Source organism: Triturus cristatus, chromosome 6, assembly GCF_964204655.1.
Source record: "Triturus cristatus chromosome 6, aTriCri1.1, whole genome shotgun sequence".
In the NCBI taxonomy this organism is placed as follows: domain Eukaryota; kingdom Metazoa; phylum Chordata; class Amphibia; order Caudata; family Salamandridae; genus Triturus; species Triturus cristatus.
In genome coordinates, this window is record NC_140589.1 from 667,155,481 (window position 1) to 667,182,780 (window position 27,300).

The window sequence follows — 27,300 nt, forward strand, 5'->3', positions numbered from 1 at the left end:
CACCGTTTCTTTCCATGTTTTTCTGCTCTTCGCACACTGTTTCAATGCTCCCACAGTTTTTTATTATCTGGTAGTTCTGCGTTGTGGTGCGGAAAAGTTCTCCAAAGAAAACTGACATGGTCGCGCCGGGGCGGATCTTATGTGACCTCGTTGACATCACGTACGAGGCCTGGGCGGAGTCGCATGATGTCGCCCCGCCCCCTGCGCGCAGTGATCCTGTGGCAAAATGTTTCCGGATCCAGTCTAACGCCTGGGGATAATTCTACGTGAAGGAATCTGCGGCTAGAATCGTCTCTACCAGATACATCGTTACCGAAGGTAAGTAACTCGTACTTTTGGACTCTATCCTGGATTTTCGTGAGACTGACTGAGGCTGCTAGGACTTATGTCCTCTTCCATCCTGCTTGTGACTCATGCCCGCTGGCATATGTGGCATCTGCAGTGGAACCTGAAGTTCCAGTGGGCGCAGCATCAGAATCTATGCAACCTGGTCCTGATCTCAAAGAAAACTGCAAAAGATCTGCATTGGTTAACAAACCGCGATTGGGTCAGCGGCAGACCTCTCTACCTGCACCCACCAGATCGGATAGTGGTCACGGATTCATCACTCCTGGGATGGGGCAGCCATCTGGAAGAGGTGGAGATCAGAGCTCTCAGGTCTTCGGTGGAATTCGTACTCCACATCAACTTCTAGAGCTCTGGGGTATCCAGCTGGCATTGAAGGCCTTTCTACCTTTCATCAAGGGAAGGCTAGTAAAAGTGTTCACTGACAACACCACCATGTGGTACTGCAACAAACAGGTTGGAGTGGGGTTTTGGACCCTTTGTCAAGAGGCCCTGCCTCTCTGGACATGGCTGGATGAGCAAGTTCACCCCTCATCATGGCTCAGTGTGACTTTAATCTGGTCTTGACACATTCTTGATGTGCACTTGAGGGAGAGTCATCCTTTTGCCCTGATCACCCCCATTTTTGACTGATACTGATGGTTACTGACTCTGATTGCGCCTTGGGCTCTGCTAACCAGGCCCAGGCCCAGTGTTCTTTTTAAGAGGTATATGGTAATTAGTTGTAATTGGTTCAGACAACCTACCTGTAAGTCCCTATTATATGGTAGGGCATGTAGGTTTAGAGGCCCCAGTGGATTTGATGCACTTAAGTATGCACTACTATTGTGTTTGCTGCCATTATAAAACCAGCCCTGCCTTGCAGGCTGGTTTTAAAATAAACCTGTGTCCAAATTCGACTTTGGACTTAAAAGCACTTCCATAGTCTCCAATTAACTTTATATTACATATTTCGCCTCCTAGGGTCTGCCCTGGGTGCTCCAAGGGTAGGGTGCCTTGTAATGAAAAGCAGGGACATTATCAAATATTTTATATGCCTTGGTGAGGGCAATTCTGCTAATTTCGTTTTTGCCCATTTCTAGCTCCATACACTAACATGTGAAAGTTTTATTAAACTTAGTCTAACATTTGACAGGAGTGAGCTAGAACAATTCAAAGTATCAAAATAATAGTTATAATAAATCCAACAACTTGCCAAGGTCTGATTTATTATAACTATTGCAGGATAGAAGCTTTAGAACTTGCTTTCCTGAAGTTACCTAAAACAGCCCTTTAGCAGCCTCTTATGATTGGCTAGCCTTTGGCAGGCTGAGCCATGCTATTCCTGATTAGGTGTGAAGTGGCCAGGGCGTAAACAATGCAACCATCTGGTGCGAGGAGCTTTGCTGCCTGTAGATGCCAGGACAGGAAGGGTCTGGGTAGCCAAACGTGCCTTCAAAGGGAGAAGCACAGATCGCACAGAAACGAAACCGCCCCTGCCCCTTCTTCCTGCACCCACAGCCAGATGGGGGGGGGTCTTCAATTAGATTAGAAGAGGGACTGGAAGGGGAGTGTAGGGAAAAGTTGGTAACATCTATGGGCTGGGTTAGCCAGACCTGAACTCCCAAGAGACCATTTCTCCATTTTGATTTGGACTTAGATGTGCATTCTGGGACAACAATATGCCACACTTCTATTGACGTCATCATCACAGAAGGTGGCAACTTGAACTTCATTGGTTGGGGGTACCGCCCGTCTTTCCAGCCCAGAATCTGGAATAAATATGGGAGGTCTACACAGCATCTCAGATGCCTGCATGGAAATATCTGGAGAAGGACTGTCCTGCTGAATTCTTGGACTGCACAAAGAGAGGACTGCACTCAGAAGGACTGCACCTGCTGCACTCAAGGCTTCACAGAAGAGGACTTTGCCTGTCTTAAAAGACCAAGGAGTGGACTCCCTGATCAGCAGCAGGAAAAAAGGGGTTCTGGAAGGAGTCACCTGCATTAACTACCACAAGACCAGCACCGCTGACCAGCTTCACCTGGACTTTATTTGTATTGACTAGATGCATTGTGGAAATTGTAATTCCCAAACCCCAAGAGGCAAATCAAAGCTTCTGGACCCTTGGCTTGTGTTGTGGACCCTTCAAGATCTTCAAAGGACCTTTCAGAAGAAAATCTGAAAGTTCGGGAACTTTTGGACAGCTTTTTGGAAAAAGCTACATAAGTCCACCGACTTCGACGACTAGAGTCAAGCCTGCAATGTCAAACCAAAACTATGGCTGACTGTGCAGGTTTGCCCTGCTGAAAGCTACAGAGCTTTTCGACATAGAACATATAGATCTCCAGGAATCACCGAAGCATTGTGCTGCAGCAGGCTGCCATCGCTGAACTGAAACCCGAATGAACTAAGACGATCGCTCGATGTTGAGAAAAAAAGCTCTATAAAAGTGACTGTGTCGGAAGGTAAAAACTTGACCGGGCTCTACCGCACATTGTAGCCGGCCCACGTTCCATCGCGGTCGGCATGAAACTTTGACCATGTCCCATTCCATCACAACCAGATAGCCATCTTTGGCCCTTTTCACTTTTTTGCATTTAATCTTTAAAACAAATTCATATCTCCGGTTCCATACATTGGATTTTTGTCCTTTTGGTGTCATTTTAAAATAAAAATATTCTTTTATTTTTGTGAATAGGTGTTGGATTTTTATTACGATTTGTGTCTTACTTATTTTTTTGTTTTGGTGATGTTAAATGCTCTACAAACCTGTGTGCTTGTCAGCCAAGCTACCAAGGTTTGAGCAAGGATTAATTTGAGACTTGACTGGACCTTATTTGTGATTGTGGTGTTACTAGCTGTAGGTACCTACCTGCACCTACTAATAAATCACCTTCCAACAGTGCTCCCTTTGAGCCCTAGCACATCTGTGAAGGTAAAATGTTAATGTATTCCCATACCTGGACGATTGGCTCTTCAAAGCCAGTACCCACCTACAGTGTTAACAGTCTCTATCAGAAGAACAAGTTACTAAACTTTAGCCATGCCTTTTCTGGTAGAGACACTATATGCAGCTTCCTTTCTGGCTCAACCTCCTCCCCATTCTGTTGAATTGACGCTTGCAGTCTGTAAAATAATCCTAATTTCAAAGTCGGCACACTGCCATATTCTGATTTTGATGGTTCTGCGTGCTTCAGCGCAGACGGAGATCAGAAATAAGCTGACTTCAGAACGCAGAGGTGGTGCAGATATAGTGACTCCGGCATCCTATTCTGAGCTGGACGGAACCAAAGCAGAACTGTATGTCCTGTCGAAGCGTTAGGGAATTGATATGAAAGTTTGTGGGGCCAGTCTAGGTTCAGGAGAAATTCACAATGTGAGGAATCTGCGATTAGATAGTCTCTAACAAAAAAGCTGTTACCCAAAGTAAGTTACTTGTTTGTTAAACTTTTTGCGCTCCAAGGTTTCCGTCAGGGTTCCTTGGTAGACTAATAATAATAATGCTCACTTGGGACTCCATTGCCCTTGACATGCTCCTGCCTTTGCTGTTTACATGGTTCTTGAAAGTCAGGTGGAACTGGGCTCAGCTTATATTGATGGCGCAAAACTTGACTCCTAATATCTGCTATTCTGACTTCAGTCCTCTGCTCAGTCTACCTCTTCAGAAGACTCTGCTGTCCCACCACAGGGCAGGGTTTTCCACCCGAACCTCCTCAACCTACAGTTCTGTGTCGAGATAGAGCTGAATCTGCGTGTCCATTTGCTATGTCTGTTGAAGAGTTGGACTTGATTTTGTCCACTCACTGCTTACCTACAAGGTCAGTCTATTCAGGCCACAAGCCAAAGTTTGTTGCTTTGTGTAAACACTGTGTGGTCGGTCAGTTTTAAGCAAAGTTTTCTGATGCTTTTCTGTTTAATCTTTGGCTCGACTAGACTTTGATGTGGATACTGCTAAATGTTATTTGTTGGCCCTAACAGTCTTTAGGCTCATTCCATTACATTCAAAGCTGCCATTATGCCTTCACTTAAAAATATTCTGTTGCTGGACACCTGTGACTTCAGTTCAGTGAGTTCCGGTTCTGGACTTCTGCTAGGCTTCTACATGGGTTTTGATCCACACCTCCACCATTAACTACTGCAGGGAGGGCCACTTTGCCTGCAAGACTTCTTAGACCCACCACCTTGGAGGGTACTGCTTGATATCTCCTCAAAAGATGACTAATCTTTGGTTAGACGTATCCATCAGAATAACAAGTTACTTCCCTATCGTAACGCTCTTTCTGGTGAGTACTTTATCTGTACATCTATCACTACTCTCACTCCCTGTTTTATGGAATGGACTGATACATGTTAGTAGGATTCTATGATAGTTTTGACTTGATCCAGTTTGCAATCTGACTCTGAATGAGAGTTGAGAATTAAATTGTTCTCTAAGCTCGTAAAGGTAACTTGAAATACTAAAAGTACTACGACATAGACAGTTGCGGAATCATTTTTTTATGGAGTGTGAATCCAAATATAGCAAATGTGTGCATGTATAAATACTTAAGTATGTTTGTCTGCATAAATTATATATACAGATGTGTATACATATAGGTAAAATAGTACTTTTTACATAAATTTTTTTTATTTGTATTTCCATATGACAGTCCCATCGCAGAGGTTCCACAGTTTTTGCTGGAAAGTATGGCTTCATCACCCTTCGTGATTTGTTTCGATGGGCGGAAAGGTACCGCTTAGCAGAGCAGCTTGAGAAGGACTATGACTGGCTCCAACATTTGGCGGATGATGGTATGATATGTTGGTTCTGCACTGCAAAATGTTGTGGTGCCTCTGTCGTGTGTTAATTTGGGAAGGATTTGCTGACACTACAGAATTATTCGGAAATGGAAGCTATTCACTATGAAGAGGATTCAGTTGTTAAAGATGCAAGTTAGCATTGACCAAAGCTTAATTTGACATTGGGTCCATGTTAAGTGGCTAATACCACCTGCTGTCCTTGTCACACTAGAGAACGTAACAGTTGAAACACATTATTTCAGCACAGAGAATGAGACTAGTACTGGAGAATTGTTTCTAATACCGAACATGGAGTAGCTTCTCTACTCCCTGCCACTCATACTGGTCCAATGGTTAAAGATACATTTTGACGACACTAGAAAATGTGGGGCTAACTGACACCCCACTCCGGACGCACAGCATTAGAATGCATAAATGCCAAAAAGTTGATCAAGTTCAGAATGTTTATTTAATTTAACCAATCCATATATTACGTTGTTCAAAGTTTGTTCAGTCACATGTCGAACATACTATGTAAACTTTTAAATCCTTAATGCTGTAGATATGCCATTACAAGCCTTTTTCTATAGCATGGAACGCTACATAGATGCTCCTGAATTCAATTGACTCCGTTACCCAATGCATTTTGTGCCTTTCCTGGCACTTCGTCAGGGGTTATTCTCGAGTGTTCTGATGACTGCCTCCGCTCTGAACGGATATTGGATATGGCTTGGTTAAATTAAATATTCTGAACTGGATCAACTTTTTGGCATTTTTTATGCATTATAATGCTGTGCGTCCAGAGTGTGTGTGTCAGTAACCCACATTTTCTAGTGTCGTCACAATTTACGTGGTTGGGCAGACCACAACCAAACCGGGCTTGCACGCTAAACAGAGCACAAAACATGAACCAATGAAACATGGTAGAATTTGGTGTGCAATCTGTCAACCATCTTTGTAAAGATTAATTTTGCCATGATCTGAGAACTTGACTCACAGCATGCATTGGGTATGTTGTTAAACCGACTTAAATTTCATACTGCAGATAGAAAGCCACTCTTCGTCTTGAGTAGTTAAGTCCTTGTTGGTTAGCTCCAACATTTGGCCTCAACTTCTACTTCTTTCCTGGCTGTTTGTCTATGACATGTTAAGCCCCTTATTCAAGGGCCCATTTTCCTGGAGGAGGAAGAAAGACACTACTACCAAAGGAAGTTAATACTGCACAAAATGTTCAGTTTTCGGATTTGCATCTGTCCTTTACATATTCGAAAATCAAATTTATTTTTATCACATCTGCTGTTCTCAGGGTTCCTGCTTCTGGCTGGCAGAGTGAGGAAACCAGAAGAAGAGGTCGTCATTCAGAGAGTCATTGAAAAACACTTCAAAAGGAAAATTAACCCACAAGCTCTATTTTCTGATGACACTTTGAAGAGAGAATTAGGTGAGTTTGCTAATTTTCTGGACATCGTTTGTAAATCAAATTGGCTGCTTACACATGCTAGTGTTCAATAGTCTAAACCATTTTTATTAACCCATTTTCTTCCCTTTGGTCAGGCACCCTATTTTCTGCTCCTTCTGGTGTCATGAAGAATGAGTTTTCTCATATCGTATGGACTCTAGGAATGAGAAGATTGGCAGTTCTAGTGGGAAGAGCACTGAAGTTTGGCGAGCCAATACTACTTGTGGGAGATACTGGGTATGTGCCTTGTGCTTACGTCTTACATTAAGTCACAAACATACAGTTAAAACAGATGTGGTTTTATGTACCATTTTATGGATTGAAATAGGATACTGAAATCATCATGCAAGTGAGCTTGATGTGGTTCCTTTTTTTCCTATTTTATACTAGTGATACTGCTTTAGATATCTGATAGAGACTTCTAACCACAGATTCCTTGCCTTGGAATTATCACCAAGTGTCAGACTGTAACTAGAAATTTGTACTGAGAAGTACCTCTGCGCATGTGTGGCATCGTCTGGCTCAGTATTGCATTGTGTGGCTCAGTGTGGCATCTGTGTCATCTCTGCAAGTGGCGTGCACTGTGCCTATTATAGGTGCCATCCCAGCGAGCTGGCATTAGTTCTTGTTTTGAAGCGCCAGTCAGCGTAGATCTGGAGAAAGTTACCCCAATGACTTTTTGACTGACTCTTTTTTGATCTTTAGTCGAAGTCTTTTGAGAATGTTTCCCCTGGTGTTGCAGGTATGTCCACTAGACAAGCTGGCTTTAAGCCCCTCGGTGCCGGTCACCATCAGATGTTGGTGACGGACCATTATCTTTTTTGCCTCTAGTACCTCGAGTGCAACCACGATGTGAAGACCTGCGTCGACTTCCATGCCATGCACCCCAAGGTCTTAGGGGAGCGATCCCTCAAGCTCCTGGCTGCTTGACATGCTACACCATGATGGTCTCGATCCTGATCGAGAGGAAGATCCTCTGATTGGTCGCGGTACCCATGATGTGGACACTGGTGACAGTACACCTGTCAAAAACAAAATCTATTGACAGTCAGACCAAGTCAAGGAAAGCATCAAAGCTGAAGTCAGCAAGATGCTGGAGTTAGGGGTTATTGAGCCCTCTGAGAGCCCCTGGGCTAGCCCAGTGGTTCTGGTCCCCAAACCTCATCCACAAGGTGGAAAGAGGAGAGAAATTAGGTTCTGTGTGGACTATAGAGGGATCAGCTCTGTCACCAAGACAGATGCACACCCTATCCCAAGAGCAGATGAGTTGAAAGGCAAATTGGGGGCAGCCACATTTCTAAGTACCTTTGACTTAACTGCAGGTTACTGGCAGATTGGCAAGGCCCCAGGGGCAAAAGAGAAAATAGCATTCTCCACGCCTGATGGGCACTATCAGTTCACTGTTATGCCCTTTGGTTTAAAGAATGCCGCTGCCACCTTCCAGAGGTTGGTGAATCAAGTCCTTGCTGGGTAGGAGTCCTTTAGTGCAGCTTATCTTGATGATATTGCTGTCTTTAGCTCCACCTGGCAGGATCAACTGATCCACCTTGGGAAGGTTTTAAAAGCCCTGCAAACTGCAGGCCTAACTATCACGGCATCCAAATGCCAGATAGGGCAGGGCACTGTGGTGTACTTGGGCCACCTTGTTGGTGGAGGTTAACTTTTTTCGGGGCTCCCCTATTTTTCTCTTCTTGAATTTACATCTTCATCTCACCTCTCTATACCTGTATCACCACAAGATGGATGGACAAGGACTGAGTTTCGGTGACGATGACGCGGCAGCTATCCATAGACTACCATCCATTCTTGGCATCGATACAGAAACAGCCACTGGGAGTAACTCAGCGGATTGGAAATCACTCTCCGATATGAAGAGAGAGTTGGTTAGAATTACCCTACATGGAGCACTCATGGCTGAGTATTTTAAGGCAAAAATAGCACCAAATGGCCTTATCGTTAAGAACTTCCCCAGGATATTCTGGGAGGATGGCCATTTTAAGATCGAATGGTAACTAATCTCTTGGAAGTGTACACATATCTGAACATAAAGAATTTCTGATGAAGCAGAAGGTAACCAAGCTACAGAAAGATATCCAGCGTTTCTCTAAAGAAAAGGTATATCCGTATCTCAGACTACTACGTCCCCCCTGGGACGGGATACCTTTCAGACTCCAGTGCCAATTCCTCCAGGAGAGGATCAAATAGAGACAGCAACTCGAACGGTGACGATTGGCAATCACAACCCTGGAGGGGTAAGAGAGGAGGGAGACGTGGACAATCATTTTATCCACACCCTCCTCTCCAGGGCCCATCGTTTTGGCAATACCCCCATTTTCCACTCCCTATGCCACCGTATGCACCCCAATATCCACCTCAATTTGCCCCCCATGGCACCAACCAACAGCCTTTTTTAGACCGAGGTTGGGGCAGAGGGCGCGGGCGCAAGCGAGGAAACGGGCCAGACAAGAGGGTACAATGGGAGGACACTCAAGGTCAAGGGTTGGACACCAGGAGCAAGACAGCACGAAAATAAGCATAGTAGTGAATCTTTCTTCACGCCAACTCACTGCAGGCGAAGAAGAATTGCTTCAAAAGGGACTCTGGTTCGTCCCCACACCTAAGATTGACCATTTCCAACAGAGCTGTGAAATCCAGAAATTTTTTCGAAAGATCAGGTTGAGAGCCTTCTTTGATGGGAGACCACAAGAGACCCCAACTGACTCAGGTCTCCACAACCCTTCGAACTTTACCCCACATAGTGGGATGGTCCCCATTGAAATCCTAACGTATGAGCAGGCTGTGCTCAAAGACATTGGGTCTATGAAACCAGGCAAGAAACACCACAACCTCTCTAATTCTGAGAGACAGATGCTAGATTCCTTAGCCAACGATCAGCCCATCACCATTAAGCAGGCAGACAAAGGCGGGGCGACAGTCCTAATGGATACCACTGACTATGACATTGAATGTCTTAGACAACTAGGGGATAGGCGATACTACACCCCCATCCCTTTCAACCCCACTGAGCGTCTGAAAACAGCTATCACTGGGCTGGTCAAGACTGCTGAATGTCATGAGTGGATCTCCAAGAAGGAGGCTGACTTTCGATCAAAAAAAGAACACAAGGTCCCCTATTTTTACATCCTTCCTAAAATACACAAGGGGACCACCCCTGTACCAGGACGCCCGATTGTATCAGGCATCGACTCTGTCCTAGAGCCTTTATCACAGTTCTGTGACCACTTTCTACAGCCGCTGGTCAAACAAATACCTTCATATGTTCAGGACACCACTGATGTCCTACGCCTCTTGGATAATCTACAGGAGGATATCCAGATCGATTTTCTTATCACCCTAGACGTGGAGGCCCTCTATACTAACATTCCCCAGAGGGCCACACTAGGGGTGATTGAGAGAATCCTCAGTGCTGAAGAATGGAGTTCCCCCACGCCGCCTTCCTTTATTATGGAATGTGCTACCCTTGCCCTTACGGAGAACTACTTTGAGTTTAAAGGACAATATTACCACCAGTCCCAGGGCACTTCTATGGGTAGTACTTTTGCCCCCTCGGTAGCCTGCGTCTACATGTCAGACTTCGAAGAAAGACACATCAATGGACCAGAGAACCCCTACCATCTGAACATCAAACTATGGAGGAGGTTCATTGATGATATCCTGGTACTCTGGACAGGCACTGAAACCCTATACAAGGCGTTCTTCAGCTGGCTAAACACGCTGAACGAATACCTCCACTTCACCATAACGGCGTCTGCATCCAAAATTGCCTTCTTGGATCTCACCGTCAGACTGGGGGAGGGGGGTAAAATCGATACTACTATGTATCGCAAACCAACAGACCGCAACAGTTTGCTCTACTTTACCAGCCACCACCCTAAGGCCTTGAGACTGAATCTGCCTTTCGGACAATTTCTGCGGGTCAGTCGCAACTGCTCCCACCTGTCAGATTACAAAACCGAGTCTTCATTACTATCCAGAAACCTGAGGGATAGAGGGTACCCCACTAGGGAGATTTTTAGGGCACGCAAACGTGCACAAAACAACCATAGGGGGGCCCTACTTGAATACAAGACCCGGACGACACAGGAGTCAGATCTCCTTACTTGTGTCACCACCTTTACGCCAGCTTCTAACGAAATCAAAAAGATAATCAAAAGACACTGGCAAATTCTGAATACGGGCAATCTCAGTCTTACACCGCCCAGATTTGCGTTCAAAAGGTCAAGGAATATTAAGGATATTCTGGTGCATACCAGACCGAGGAAGGCAGAGCCACCTAAACAAACCACCCTGTGGCAATTACCGCCTGTACTTGGGCACTATCAGTGCGGCTCCTGCAGTGTGTGCCCTTTCACCAGCACATACAAAACTATCCTCCTGACGGACACCTTCCGCTGGGAACTGCGTGGCCATACTAACTGCAACACTCCTAACTGCATCTACTTGTTGAGATGCCCATGCGGTCTGCAGTACGTAGGCATGACCTCCCGCCCTGTGAAAATCCGCATCTCTGAACATAGAAGCAACTTCCGTTGTAAGAAAACAAACACCAAGATGTGCAGGCACTACCTAGAACAGAACCACACGGCTGACTCACTGTCCTGGTTAGTTCTTGAATCCTCCCCAGACAAATCCAAGCACAGTCTTTTTCTTAAGGAACAGAGGTGGATACATCGTTTGTCCACCGACAGCCAGGGATTGAATGAGGATATACCGTGGAGTGCTCTGTGAACAAATCTCTGCCAAAACATCCCTGATCCGCCTAGCGAACTATGCAAAGTTCAGTGTACACCCGCTGGCTTGGTCTTATAACAGTTTTCATGGTCAATACACATGCCTTGGCATACCACACTTAATAAGGCCCATCACTTCCCACTTATCACTGAGCTACACCGCCATTTTAGTGACATAACATTGAATATGTTCACTGACTTTTTGTACACTACACTCCACTCCATCATGGCCGCCCGATTCGCGAGGGAAACCACATGATCTACGGGCGGGTCGTACTAACTGTTTGGGATCCTGTGGAACACACCTTGAGTGCTACATAAGGAGGAGGGACACGACCGGATTTTCACTATCCGGACCCGGTGAGATGGGTAGGCTTGACTGGCCCTGACACGAGCAGTAGAAAGTAAGTGTACCGCCTTCTACACCAGCAGGGATTTTCAACCCATTATGACTAAAACCTTTTTACCGCGCTGCAGGGTCCTATTGCCTGACTATTTTCTAACTATTTTCCTGTTATTCTCATAGCGGCCCTGGGAGGAACAAACAGTAGTTTTGAATTGTGCGCTTTTACAGCGACCAGGAATTAATATCCGCTTTTGATCAGTACTCACTGCTGCGCATTAGTGTCCCATGACTCGGTTCTATTTCTATTTTTACTCTATTTTGACAATATTTTTATAATACAACCCCATCGGGAGCGTCTCCCCATTGTTAGCTACCTAACATGTCCACAAACCCAGCCCAATCCACCATCTATCAACGGGTCATTACTGGCTGGATTGAGGATATTTAGATTACTCCCACATAGTGCCGTGTAGCGCCTCAAATACATACTACGTAGCCGATATTTCATCATTTGGCGTTCTACCCCGTAGACAGAACGTCTGCACCGAGGCAGCAGGATACACATGCGCCCAACATTTGAGTTTACCACTTATCTCAATACCATCCCACTCTTGTCCTTTTCTTCCCAGCCTGTAACTTTATGGCTTCTCCCTTGATGTCAGATCCACCGGGTACTGTTGACACCCTATAACTCTAACCCTTAGGTGAGTAACAGTATTACCGATTCCATGGGTGTGTGAAGTTGTTCAAATGGATACTGCTGCTACCAGTTTTTTACTTGTTTTTAATCACATACTAGTCACTATCTGCACTAGTATGGCACTTCTTCACAGTGTGTTCACGGTCACTACAGGGTCACATGTTGTTACTTACCTGTGGTAATGTTCTCCTTTATCCTCCCTTTCTAGGTAAGAGCAGTGTCATACAGGTAGTACAACTTATGTGCTGTATTTAAACTGATACTAACCATTAGGTCATGTTTTGTAGATTGTAGTTTTTTACTTGGTCCTGAAGAATCGCAGTCAATGTACTAGAAGCGAGAAACCTGTTGACCACACCATTTGCACTCTAGCCCTGGTTCACTCCGGGAAACCATAGTCCCCATGAGCACCGGCTATTCTTGATTTTACTTGTGGCAGAGGACCACCAGAATAAAAATTGCTTTCCGGTACCTTAGGCCACATTTTATCCTCACCCACACTATCTACTATGTCCTGGCCCCTCACCCCCACTTCACCCATAGGCAGTTGGACAAAAGATCTCCAATAAAGAGCCCCTCTTTGAGGTGAGCCGGTTGGGCATTGCACCGCCTGCCCAACGAGGAGCATTGCCGATGATGAAGCATGACACTCGCAAGGGTGTGTGAGGCCATTATATCAAACAAATTGGATACTCAGGGGTTGTCCTCCATTGAGCACTAACCCTGTTTCCCTAGTGATACTTTCCTCCTTCCTTCCTCAAGGAGCAGCCCAGTCATCTCCTTTTGTTGCCATCTTAGAGATGCCCCCTGAAACTCAACCAACGTCTAGTGACATGACTGAGTGGCTGCCTAGGCTGCCACCACCAGACATGTTTCTGGACCCCTGGTTGAAACTGCTGCTCTCGGGGGCCTGAAACAATGCACATCCTAGGACGAGGTGCCAAGCCTCTTTTCCCCAGTATGGGTAGGGTTCACGAAGGAGAGGCTTCAAAGGCATGCCGCCTTTGTGAGCCTCTCCAGACCATTTGCTGCTTTCAGCAACTGGTCCCCACTGGTTCAACCCTCCACTTTGGTCATTAGAACCGGCGGGAAAAACAAGTGAGGAAGAGAGGTGTGCCCACTCTGCCAACTCCAGACCCATTGGTCCCTGCCCTTTACCTACCTGTAACACCCCTAAATTTAGTATTTAGGGGGCACCTAAACCTTTCTTCCTCAGATCCATAAACTACAAGAAAAGAAGATAAGAAGGACGAAGAGCCATGCAGAGCTAACAAGAGGACGACGCCCACTAACTTGGCCCCAGCCCTACAACCCTGTCTCCCCTCCAACCTGCTCCTGCGAAATCCCGGTGTGTCCTGCAGCCAGCAACCTCAAAAACCCTGGAGGACCTGCCTGCCTGCCTGCCTTCACTTCAAAGACTGAATCTCCCGTCAACACTAGACTTGTTCAAACGGCAGCTTCTGGTGCTAGCCAGAGACCGCAAATCCAGCCCACTCTTCACCCGCCGAACCCGGCCCGAGCTCGAGCGGAAAAACACCACGAGGAGGTCACCCCGGCGATACTTACCCGAGATCCTCCAGACGGGGCCTGCAGCCTCAATCCAGAGGACCCCCTCTACCGCAACCAGAGCGGGTAAGAAACTCCGACGTCCCAATGCACCCCTGCACTCGGCGCCCCACGGCCTTGTGTGCCCAAACCAACGGTGCCTAACCAACCCACGACATCCCAACTTACCCCTCGAAGTGGTGGTCACACCCAGAAGATCCTCGTCCCAGAGACTGCAGTGTTTCTTTGTACCGGAGGTTCTCCATTGAAAACAACAGGGCACCCGACCTCAAACCAGCACCCTGCACCCGGCTGCCCTAGTGCTGCTGAGGGTGCAACAACAGTGCATCACTGACACTGGGAGACCCCTCAGTCTAATCCCAGAACCTTAACTCCCACAGCAGTTTACTTACCTGTGAACCGTTAACCTCTTTTCCTCCCATAGGATAACATTGACACTTTTTCTCCAAAAAGTTTCTAAGTGTGGAGTTTTGAAACTTAAAATATTCTTTAAAAATCGCACAAATAACCAAAACGTGTTTTGTTCTATATCCATTATCTTATTACTGAAAAGTATTTAATGCTTACCTGTACCAGGCTTGCTTGGTTAAAAAAAAGAACCGTATATTTTTATACAAACACAATTGGCCTAGAGTTCAGTTCTTGAGTGTGATAATTCATTTGCTGAGTGAGTGTGTGCAACAAATGCTTAACACTGTCCTCTGATACTGCCTTACTGCTCGACCAAGCTACCACTATTAGAGAGTAAGGTTCTATCTAACTTTAACCTCTGCCTACCTCTGGGGACACTTGGACACTATACACACTATACCTCATTTTGGTGTAGTATATATAGAACCAGTTTCTTACAGTCAGGGCTTTCTTTTTCTGCTCCAGCAAGCGCAGATCCGGAGAGAGCGGTATCCCCAGTCATTTTTTGACTGAGTTTTTTTAGGCTTTTTGTCTGTTTTTTCGAGTTGTTCGACTCCTGGTGCCGTAGGGATGCCAGGTTCAAGTCTTGCGGGGACTTCATCGTATGACGTAAGTGACAGACCCGAACCGTGTGTTTCTCTACTGCCTGGGGCGCGACCACGACCCCAAGTCGTGCCCCGACTTCCGGGCCATGGTGCGAAGACTTTGCGGAAGCAGTCCCAAAAGTTGCTTAAAGTCCGGCAGTCGGCCCTGCGCCGCTGAAGGTCCAGGTTCCGTGGGAGGTCGAGGAGCCTACGGTGTCGCCGTCGGCCTACCCACCCTTCCCCAGTCTGTCGGCAACTCCGGCCCAGCTCCAGGATTTTCTGTCGGCCATGGCCCACCTCTTTGGGCCATCGGGCCCCGCGGGCCTGACTGGGGGTCCTCACCCTTTACTGTCTGCAGTTCCGGCTCCGACATCGCTGTCTGCATCGGCCCCGGCACAGCAGGCCCCCCAAGGATCCAGGCCTGGATCCCGGTCGACGCCGGTTGACCTCGTAACACCTCCACCGATCTCGACCCCACTAGTCTCAGCCCCAATGTGGACACGGAGCCCTTTGATCGCATTTGCCTTTTTGGCAATAAGGCAGATAGTGCGTTGGAGCAGTTTAAGGACTCACAGGCTACGGCCAAGTCCTTGGGCCACTCGCCCTCCTCCGCCTTCCGCTTCGTTCTTGGCCACGGAAGGGGTGCCCCAACCCGTCCATTCCATAGCCACAGACCTAAGCAGCAACATTCTCAGCGTGGATGCGGACGTGGGAACCGTCGAGGCAATTCAGGGGGGCCAGGGGGCTGGTCAGTCCACCTCCACCCCCGCAGCATCCACTGCAAAGCCTTCCTAGTCCGACCTTTCAGGCCCATCAAACGCCAGTGGGCGGCAGAATTCGCCATCATCTCCCACACTAGCGCAACATCACATCGGACAAGTGGGTGTTGCAAATTGTCCAAAGGGGCTACGCCCTCCCCTTCGAGACTCCCCGCCTCCAGCCAAGCCACCTCAATAACACCGCATGTCTGGGGACCATCTTGCGCTACTTCAGCAGGAAGTCATAGCCCTCTTGGCCAAGGGGGCCATCGAGCACGTTCCTGGGCCAGAAGTAGGTTGTGGTTGTTATTCCCACTACTTTCTGGTCCCCAAGAAGGACAAGGGTCTGCGTCCTATCTTAGACCTTCGGAACGTCAATCGCTTCCTCCGGAAGGGGAAGTTCAAGATGCTCACACTTGCTCAGGTCTTGTCTGCCCTAGACCCGCAAGATTGGATGGTAGCGTTGGACTTGCAGGACGCATACTTTCATGTTCCTGTCCTGCCAGCCCACCGGCGTTACCTGCGTGTCACGGTAGGCCACAAGCACTTTCAGTTCACCGTGCTCCCTTTTGGCCTTACCAGTGCCCCTCGGGTGTTCACGAAAGTGATGGCGGTGGCCGCAGCTCATCTGCGCAGATCTGGGGACCCAGTCTTCCCCTATATCGACGACTGGTTGTTGAAAGCAGGCTCGCCCCAGGCAGTCGTCTTCCACCTCCAGACTACGGCTATCCTCCTGCATTTGCTGGGGTTCTCCATCAACATGCCGAAGTCGCACCTGATTCCCTCTCAGAAGCTCCTCTTCATCGGAGTGGTTCTGGATTCGGCGCAGTTTCGGGTTTATCCTCCCGAGTAGCGAGTCCGGGATATTCAGGCTGTGATTTCGATCTTTCAGCCTTTATCCCGGGTTTCAGTCAGGATGACCCTCCGCTACTGGGCCTGATGGCCTCCTGCATCCTCTTGGTGGATCATGCCAGATGGCATATGCGGACTCTGCAGTTGGACCTGAAGTTCCAGTGGGTACAGCATCAGTGCAACCTGTCCGATCACGTCCAGATCTCGGAGGGCACTGCAGAACAATTGCAGTGGTAACTCACGAATCGTGATTGGGTCAATGGCAGATCCCCCTTCCCTTCCACAACAAGAACACACACTGGTGATGGACTCGTCCCTTCTGGGATGGGGCAGCCACATGGGAGAGGCGGAGATCAGAGGACTCTGGTCTCCAGCGGAGTCCGGGCTCCATATCAACCCTCTGGATCTTCGGGCGATCCGACTTGCACTGAAAGCATTCCTTCCCTCTGTCAAGAGGAGAGTAGTGCAGGTGTTCACGGACAACACCACCGCCATGTGGTACTGCAATAAACAGGGCAGGTGGGGTCGTTTCACCCAATGTCCGGAGGCTCTATGTCTCTGGACATGACTGGAACATCAGGGCATTTTCTTGGTGGTTCAACACCTGGCAGGTTCTCTGAGCGCCAGGGCGGACGAACTCAGCCGCCGGGGCATGATGGATTATGAGTGACCTCTGCACTTGGATGCGGCGCAAGGTCTCTTTCAGCAGAGCGGAGAGCCTTGGTTAGATCTATTTGCCACCGAAGAGAACGCGCAATGTCATCAGTTCTGTGTGTTGGAATTTCCATGGTGGCACTCGCTAGGCGACGCTTTTCGTCGCGAGTTGCGGACTACTATATGCCTTTCCGCCTATACCACTTCTACCCAGAGTGCTGAAGATCAAGCGCGACCGGGCCCAAGTCATTCTTGTGGCTCCAGACTGAGCTCGAAGAGTATAGTATCCCGAGCTACTCAGCATGGCTATCGATCCCCGGTCCGACTGCCTCTTCTGGAGAATCTTCATTTCGCAGCAACAGGAGACGGTCTTCCACCCGAACCTGTCCAGCCTCCACCTCCTTACATGGATATTGAGCGGCGACAGTTGACGTCTTTTGACCTACCTCCCGAAGTTTGTGATGTAATCTTGGCAGCCAGGCATCCTTCCACTAAGACGGTATATGCCTGAGGGTGGAATAAGTTTGTGGCATGGTGCACAGCAAAGGCTGTGTATCCCCTTTCTGCCCCTCTTTCAGAGGTCCTTCTATTCCTTTTTTCTTTGGCCCAGCAGGGTTCTGCTCTGGGCACTATCAAGGGCTATCTCTCTGCCATTTCAGCCTTTTTACGGCTTCCAGATCAGCCTTTCCTTTTCAAGTCCCCTGTTGTAAATAGATTCTTAAAAGGCATTACTCATCTTTTCCCTCCTGTTCCTTTCATAATGCCTCAGTGGGACTTGAACCTGGTTCTGCTATATCTGATGTGTGCTCCCTTTGAGCCACTTATCAACTGTCCTCTTCGTCTTCTCACTTCAAAGACAGCTTTCCTGGTGGCCATCACCTCTGCCAGAAGAGTGAGTGAGCTCCAGGCTCTTTCTTCTAAACCTCCTTTTCTCCCTGTCCATCCGGACAAAGTGGTTCTAAGGACTCGTCCATCTTTTCTGCCAAAAGTTGTCACTGCCTTTCACATCGGGCAGACCATCACTTTGCCCACCTTCTTTCCGCCTCCTCATCTCTCAAAAGAGGAAGAGAGGCTCCAACGTCTGGACACAAAACATGCTCTCTCATTCTACCTAAATCGCACACAACCGTTCCGGGTGAATGACCAGCTCTTTGTTGGCAACGTGGGCGCCAAGAAAGGTCGGCCGTGCACAAGTGGACCATCTCTCGGTGGGTCATTCTGTGCATAAAGGTTTGTTATTCTTTGGCTAAAAAGGAGCTTCCGGTTGGGCTGCGCGCCCATTCTACCAGGGCGACGGCAGCCACTCCTACTTTGGGACGGGGAGTTCACTTGCATGACATCTGTCAGGCAGCTATGTTGGCCTCGCTGCACATGTTTACCAAGCACTACTGCCTGGACTGCCAAGTCCGGAGAGACTGCTTCTCTGGCCGTTCTGTTCTCCAGGACTTTCTGGTGTGATCTTGGTTCGCAGGTATTGCTGGGGTATCTATTCTAAGGTAAAGAACCTATCACTACGTGCTTCTTTCAGATGCACAAGTTACTTACCTTCGGTAACGATATATCTGTAAGAATTATTAGTAGCGATAGATTCCTTACCGCCCCACCCATCTTCCCCCATTTGTGAACTGATTTCTAGGGTTAAGGTCATCCCTTTCAGGGCCCTAGTTTCATGGCACCAGTGGTCAGTTTCTTGCATGGCTCTGCAGTCCTGGCGCGGAAAGTCGTGTACAGAACTGATGTCCGCACGCGGGGGCGCGTCTAAGTAGCTCCGGCGATGTCATCTCGGTGCCAACGAAGCACGCAGAGCGGCACGACGACGCCTACCGACACGCAGGGGTGCTGCTGACGAAAACTTTCCGGATCCAGTCTGACGCCTGGGGATAATTCTAAGGTAAGCTATCTATCAACACTAATGTTTCTTACAGATGTATCGTTACCGAAGGTAAGTAACTTGTGCTTCAGGCACAGAATGGCAGCCGGGACTTCTAGGGCCAGATGTACGACGCCCAAAATAGCCCCTCGCAAATTGTGAGTTTTTTTCACTCGCAATTCACGAGGTGCTATTTTGGATGTACAACAGTGTGTAACACACTGTTAGCGATTCCCAATGGGGACGCAAATTGAGAGGTTCATGAACATTAATGAGCCTCTCACAATTTGCGACCCCATTGGGAATGACAGACCCTCTCAGGTAGGGTGGCCTGCTTGGCTCAGCAGACCACCATATCTGGGACTGCTTTTAAATAAAGCATTTTTTTTAAATTTTAATGTAGCCCGTTTTCCTTAAAGGAAAACAGGAGGCATTTAAAAAAGAAAAAAATGAAACTTTTTTTGTTTCATTTTTTAAGGGCAGGTAGTGGTCCCTGGGACCACTGCCTGCCCTTAAAAAATATATCTCATGCATTTGCAAAGGGGAAGGTGTCCCCTGGGGACCCCTTTCTTTTTGCGAATGCATTACCACCCTCTTGAAGAGGGTGGAATTTTGCGAGTGTTTTACATCCGCAATTGCGGATGTATAACGTTCATACATGGGCTTGCGCACGCTATTAGTAAGGTAACGCCCCTTCCGTATATTGAGTCGCGAAATCTATTTAGCGAGTCACAAATAAATTGCTTTATTTTGTTTTGCACCCGCAAAGCCCCCTAGGCCTGATTTACTAAGCAAGTCTCATGGTTGGGATGGTGAAGTTCTAGTTCTTCGCTGCAGTCATTGCGATGTTCTTTTGAGTGGAGCATCCCAGTTTGGGTTGGGCCTATGTTGGTCTGTCTTGGCATGGCGTGCTGGTTGGGGCTTCTCCATAGCTCTGGTCTGTGCTTTTACTGAACAGCCAGGTCTTGAGTCCTTTCCTAAATTCCGGGAGCAAAGATTATGTCTGGAGGTTAAGTGGGAGGTTGTTGCACGTCTTCGCAGCAAGTTAGAAGGAGCGTCCTCCACTGTTGCTGGGGGTGTGGGCGAGGCAAAAGGATGCGAAGCTCGGGTGGAAGTTCAGGTGGTAGTTGATGTATGCCAGCCCCTCTTTGTATAGGGCTTTGAAGTTGTTGATCAACATCTTTTACTGACATCTCGTCTGAATGGTAAGCCAGTGGAGCTTCTTGAGGTGCTGCGTGATTTGGGTCTCCTTTGGGAGGTCTAGGATGAGTCTGCCCTCTTATTTCTGTATGGTCAGCAGTCTCTTGAGTATGCACGATGTGATTCCTACGTAGAGGGCTTTGCTGTTTTCCATTCATCTGGTGAACAAGAGCTTGGGTAATGGCCCATCTGGTGTTGATGGGGAGCCACTTGAAGATTTTACGGAGCATGCAAAGGGTAAGGAAGCAGGTGGATGAGACTGAGTTGATTTGTCTTTTCATGGTGAGTTTATTGTCCAGAATGATGCCAAGGTTGTGGGCTTGGTCAGTTGGAGTGGGTGAGGGTCCTAGTTTGGAAGGACACTAGACGTCGCTCCATGCGGGGAGATGTACCCAAAAATCAGCACTTCTGTCTTCTGTGTTGAGTTTCAGGCAGTTGTCTTTCTTCTAGTCGGCAATGCTCGTCACATACCTGCCGAAGTTGGTCATTGTGGTGGTGGGGGGTGGTGTTGCTTCTGATAGCGAGAGGATGAGCTGGGTATCGGTGCAGTATATGATGTCAAGTTTGTGCGTTCTGACAAAGTTGACCAAGGGAGTCATGTAGGTGTTGAACAGAGTGGGGCGTTTCGCCACAGATGGTTTTCTGGTGTTTCGAGGTGAAGGGAAGAAGACTGATTCTCTGGGTTCTTCCGGTGATGAAGGAAGTGATCTATTTAAGGGGGTCTCCTTAGATTCCAATTTGGTGACGCCTCTTGATCAGGGTGTGGTATGATACTGTGTCGAATGCTGCTGAGAGGTCGAGGCGGATCAGAGCTGCCAATTTTCCCTGGCCAAGGAGAAATCTGGTGTAATCTGTGGCTATGATCATGGCGGTTTCAGTGCTGTGGTTGGTGTGGAATCCGGATTGAGAAGAATTCAGAAGATTGTTGTTCTCTAGGTGTTCTGTGGGTTGGCTGTTGATGGCCTTCTCAAGGATTTTAGTGGGAAAGGGCAATGGAGTACTGGGGCGGTAGTTCTTGAGTTCCTTGGGGTTCGCGGATAGCTTCTTGGGTAGGGGCTTGACTTTTGCGTGTTTCCGGTCTTCTGGGTAGGTGGCTGTGGTGATGGATGGGTTGAGGATGGCAGTGAGCTCATTGCAGATCGTCTTGCTTCTGAGGTTGAAAATGTGGTGGTGACAGGAGTCTTTGGGCAATCCTGAGTGGACAAAATTCATGATGGATGTGGTGTCTTTTGTGGCGAGCTGGTTCCAGGCCGTGAGCAAGTGGCCGTGTTTTTCCTTCATGGGGAGATGGCTGAAAATGCTGGTGGTCGTGGGTTAGGGTTTATAGTTTCAGTTGATGATGGAGATCTTGTTGTGGATTAAGTCTGCCAGGGTGTCAGAGTTCCTGGGATTTGGTGATAATATTTATGGTGGCTGAGCGGCTATAGAACTCTCTGATGTTGAAGAGTTATTTGCTGTGGCTGGAGCTTGCTTTTATGTAATCACCCAGGGTGCTTCTTTTAATCTTTTTCAGGAGTTGGTGGTATTGGTTGATGGTTGTCTTGAATGTGGCTCCGTCTGTGGTCTCAATGCTAGTGCACCATTTCCTTTTGAGTCGTTGGCAGTTGTGTTTCTTAGTTAGGTGGTGTACCATCTGCCTTTTTTGGAGGACCTCTTGAGCTTGGTGGGTTTAATGGGGTGACTTTTGGTGCAGTCGGCGATCCAGGCGGAGAAGTTGTTGACAGCATGTTCTAGGTTGGTTGTGGTGTGTGGGTGGGAGGTTTTGAGGGTGTTGGTTCATTGGCTTGCTCCTGCTGCGGTGTGTAGTGCTGGGTGGCTTTGGGGCAGGGCTGGGTGTTTCCAGGATGGTGGATGATGGTGGGGCCTGTCCAGGTGATCTCTGCTATATGACTATACTTGACTCTTTTGCTGGCTGTGAAGATGAGGATTCCGTGTTATAGGGAGCTGGCTCTGTATATACTATACCAAAATGAGGTATAGTGTGCACAGAGTCCAGTGGAACCTCAAAGGTAGGCAGAGGTAAAAGTAGATAGCACCTTACTCTCTATTTGTGGTGGGTATGGGCAAGCCGTAAGGCTGTATCAGAGGGTAGTGTTAAGCATTTGTTGTACACACTCCATCAGCAAATGATGTCACACACTCGAAGGCTGAGCTCAGACCAATTTTGTTTGTATAAAAATATTAAGTTATTTTATTTCTAGAACCAAGCCAAGCCTGGCACAGACAAGTTAAATAAATGCTTTGCAAAATCTTATGCAGTGTTTACAATTGAATGCAGTTCGTTTGAAATGCAGTTAATTCGAAATACAGTTAATTCAAAATATTTTGAAATTACTGTACAGATTACTTTTCAGTTACTTTTTTGATTACTTTTTAAGTTACTTTTTCTACTCACGGTGATATGCCTAGATATCACACTGGACATTTCCTAGCGAAAAGGTAAGTAAAATCAGTTTTGCACAGTTGTAGTTTTTCAGGTTTTCATTAGACGTTTTTCAAAGAAAACCAGTCAATGTATTCCTATGGAGAGAAATTAAGTTATCGGTTAACAGGTAAGTACTCTCTTTGGGGTTGAGTTTCTTGGGTTAGAACAAGGGTTCCCCCAGGGCTGAGGATGCACTCTCAAAACCCCCTCTGTGGCACTAAGGGCGCCTGGGTGCAGAGTGCTGAGGCCCAATGTTATCCAATGGGAGATAAGGGGCCTCCGGAGAAACCAACAGCTCGGCAGGTAAGTTGGAGGGCTCGGGGACGTAGGTGCACCTCGTGTTCTTTTCTCCAAGGTGCAGGGCTGCCGGATGCAGGGGTGTCTTTGAGGTCGGATTTCACCTTACCCAGGCACTCTCGGTTCTTTTTGAGGTCTCCATGCAGATGCTGCAGGCAACGTTGGGGAATCATGGAGGGGTCAACCCCTGGTGGACTCTAACTCTGGAGCGCTGGGGGACCTCGCTGGGACACCTCGCAGGGACACCTCTCAGGGACCAGTGGGTCACTTGAACTCAGGCCGTAGGCGACAAGTGCACTGGTGGTTCCAGGCGTCTAGTTTCTTTGTCCTCAGGCTCAGAGTCTGTTTTGGGAGTTTCTTATGAACAGAGATGCTATTCACAGGAGATCCGTTTTATGGTGAAGGCAGTCAGTCCTCCAAAGGTTCTGGAGGTCGCTGGCTGCAGAACAAGGTGACTTTAGGCGCAGGATCTCTGGAACTGCAGACGGCTGGTAGGGCTGGGGCCAAGTCAGTTCTAATCTGCAGTCTCCTCTGCTGGGCTCCTTCTTACATCCTTCTTAGGTTGCGGAAATCTGTCTTCTTGGTTAAGGGCTGCCCCCTAAAAACTGTATTTAGGGGGCATTTTAGGGATCTCTAGGTCCGTTGCCAATGGGCTACTGACCTTATGGTAACTACACCCTTGGTGTGCTCACCCCACATGGGGGAGTGAGCACAATCCCTAATCCTGATTAGGGAGTGCCTGCCATCTGCAAGATGGCGGACACTGAAGAGTGGGCTTCACCTCACCTCGCCCACCTGAGGGGTGGAGTTGGCAGAGGTGGGCACACCTTCTCGGCTTGCTAATTTTTCCCACCTGTCTTCCCGCCAAAAAGGAGGGGAGACTGGAAGGGTTCCTTCTCCTGATAGAAGAAGAGGCTGGGGGTCACATTACAAAAGCTGCAAGGCCTTTGAAGCAACTCTGCTTCAGATGGCTCTTCCTGGCCTGGGGGAGGTGTAAGCACCTGCACCCAGGAAAGGCTTTATTTCCGGGCTCAGGGAGCGAAGACTCCCACCCCAGGGGTCCAGAAACATGTCTCGTGGTGGTAGGCTGGTGTGTATCAGTTAGGAAACCCACCAGAGGCTGGTCGTTTTTCAGGAAGCATCTCTAAGATGACCTCGGAGTGCATTTTTCATTAAATCCCACACTGGCATCAGAGTGGGTTAAGTGTGCTGAGAAGTTTGATAGCAGACTTCCCAGTTTTCAGGAAAGCCATTATGGTGTGGAGTTCGTAATGACAAACACCCAGCAACATATACTTTTAGTGGCAGGTCTACCCTTACAATATCTAAGAATTGGCTTAGACACTGTAGGGGTACAGGGCTCATGCACCTGTACCCTCACCAGTGGTATAGTGCACCCTGCTAGAGGGCTGGCTGACCTATGCCAGGGCAGTGGGTTGTAGGCATGGCACACAGGGATATGCGTCATGTCGACTCTTCACTGTGTTCTGCACCAAAACACGCAGCCTGCAATGGGGGGGGGGGGGGGGGGTGTTTATATATAAGGGTTACCAAAGGGGATGATGGACGGAGCGTTAGAGCAAATCAAACACTCACCCCCAGTCAACTGATCTGGGTTTAATCCATCATCATTCTTTAGCTCACTCCACCACCCCAGTTCAGACATGGCCATATGCAAATCAGTCTGACCCTGTGCCTCATGGGAACAGTCCAGCCCGAACTGCCAAGCCATGTCTTCCCTGGACCGGAAACAAGCATCCTGGGACTGGACAGGACAGTAGTCGAAACTGCAACCCCCTCCCCCATACTCTTTTTGCCTCGTAATTGATGCAACTTTAACTGGCATGCACTGTGTTCCTGCTAACCAGGTGCCCAGTGCCAGTGTTCTATCCCCAAAATAAGTCAACTGATCCCCACTTGACCAGGCACGTAGCACCTCTGTAAGTCCCTAGTAAGTGGTACACCTGGTACCTAGGGCATAGGTACTAAAGAGGGTCCCTAAGAGCTGCAGCGGCTCTTTTGCCACTCTAGGGGACCCAGGACCATACTAATGCAGAGTGCATCTGTAGGCTGCGTGACAAGGTGCTCTAAAAAGTGAAAACACTAGATGGCGCACACCCTGTGTGCCCTGTCCCCTAACACTGCATGTAATATTATTAAGTCAGCCTTAAGGCAGAGTGGACTGTATTACATGTGAGGACATATCTGTGAGAAAGTGCCATCTTTCTTGCATGGTATGCCCCCACTTTTTGCTGAATTGCTGAATGTACTTTGACTGAGTGTGCGCTGGACTCCTTCCAATCAGGTGCCCAGGGCCTATGTTCCTTCCCTAAAACCCAACCTCCCAAATTGGCAAACCCTGGCCACATGTCAGCCCCTGGTAAATGGTACCCTAGGTACCCAGGGCCTTGTGACCAGGGAAGGCCTGTAAGGGCTGCAGCACTTATTGTGCCACCCTTAGAGGCCCTGTACCCCAACACAACCACACTGCCCTTGCAGGCTGAGTGTCTGGGTACAAGGCAAAACAAAGAGTCAACATGGCACACATCCCTGTGTGCCATGCCCACAACCTACTCTGCCCTGGCATACATCAGCCACCCCTCTAGCTGGGTGCCCTATGCCAGTGGTGTGGGCACAGGAGCATGAGCCCTGTGCCCCTACAGTACCCAGGCCCATTCCTGGGCAATGTAAGTGCAGTGCTGCCATTTAAGAGAATATGGTGCTGGGATCTCGTCAAACACGAACTCCACAGCACCATAATGGCAACACTGAAGACTGAGAAGTTTGGTATCAAACTTCTCAGCACATGAAACCCACACTGATGCCCTTTACCTACCTGTAACGCCCCTAAATCTAGTATTTAGAGGCACCCTGAATCTGCCTTCTTCAGATTCCAGATTTCGAAAAGGCAAAGAAGAGCAAGAAGAAAGAAGACCCGCCGTGCAGCTGCTAAGAAGAGGAAGACACCAACTGCTTTGACCCCAGCCCTAACGGCCTGTCGACCCTCGAACCTGCTCCTGTTAAATCCCGGCACCTCTTGTGGCCAGCAACCTCACAAACCCCGGAGGACCTGGCTACCTTGTGACTCTGCACATCTGGGACTCCCATGAGCAGTGGCTCTACTCAAAGCAAGTTTCTAACCCCTGGCATCAGCCCGGAACCGCGAACCATGCACACTATGCATCCGCCAAGCCTGGTCTGTGCCGGAGTGGACGAAGACCCAGAGGACGTTCCCCTGGCGACTGTGACCCCGAATCCGGCACCCAAGGACTCACCTCGACGCTCCTGACGACGCTTGCAGCCTCAGAACAAGGGACCCCCCCAACCGCGATCAACAGAGGGTAAGATTTCCCGGCACCCCTGCACCCGGCGCACTGCGGCCCCCTGTGCCCGACTCCTGGGTACCTACCTATCCTCCAACTACCCAACTTACCTCTCGAAGTGCTGGTGGCACCTGAAGCATCTTCGTCTCCGAGCTTGCTGCCTTTGTTCGTCCTGGAGCTTTCCCATTGAAATCCATTGAGCGCACGAATGCTCAAAAGCACCCTGCACCCAGCCGCCCGAGTGGTCCTGGCAGTGTAACTTCTACTCCTATCTACCTCCACATTTGCCCTGAGCAAGTGACCAGGAGCCCAGCTCCCACAGCCGCGTGGCCTGCTAGTCAGCAGCTACCAACCAAGGCCCCCCTGCCTCCCATAGGATAACATTGGGTCTAACTCACTCTGCCCCAGTGCCGCTGAGGGTGTTACAACTGTACCAACCTGACCCTGGGAGACCACGGAGTCTGTGCCCAGAACCTTAACTCTGCCAGTCGAGCACTTACCCAAAAGCCGATAACCCAATTTTCTTCCATAGGATAACATTGACTGGTTATTTCTGAAATTTCTTCTAAGCGTGGAGTTTCTAAAACTTAAAATATTCACCTAAAATCAACCGAGTAACGAAAACGGAAATACTCACCTGCTGTTAGGAGAGATCTCAGTGCTGGATCTTGGTGCCTAGCACTGACCCTGAAAAGTACCCACAACCGTACTTATCAGTAACCCAATTTTCTTCCATAGGAAACCATTGACTGTTTTTTTGTGAAATTTCTTCTAAGTTTCGATTTTGGCAAATTACAAATATTCTTTAAAAATCGCACCAACTGTGAAAACTTAATTACTTACCTGTTTTAGATAGAGGTCCCAGTACTGAGCCTAGGAGCCCAGCCCTGGATTACAAAAGTAACAAGAAAATGCTTTACACTGTCCTCTGATACTGCCTTACTGCTCGACCAAGCTACCACTTTAGAGAGTAAGGTTATATCTAACTTTAGCCTCTG

At 48.3% G+C, this 27,300-nt stretch overlaps 1 protein-coding gene across 1 annotated transcript in view; it reads left to right on the forward strand.

Moving 5' to 3' along the window:
* Nucleotides 1-27,300, forward strand: part of MDN1 (midasin AAA ATPase 1) — a 2,002,810-nt gene that overhangs the window by 515,584 nt on the left and 1,459,926 nt on the right. The window contains exons 27-29 of the mRNA XM_085611158.1: nucleotides 4,977-5,118; nucleotides 6,413-6,547; nucleotides 6,661-6,802. Of these exons, the coding sequence (XP_085467284.1) occupies nucleotides 4,977-5,118; nucleotides 6,413-6,547; nucleotides 6,661-6,802 (419 nt within the window). The remainder of the gene's footprint in view (nucleotides 1-4,976; nucleotides 5,119-6,412; nucleotides 6,548-6,660; nucleotides 6,803-27,300) is intronic.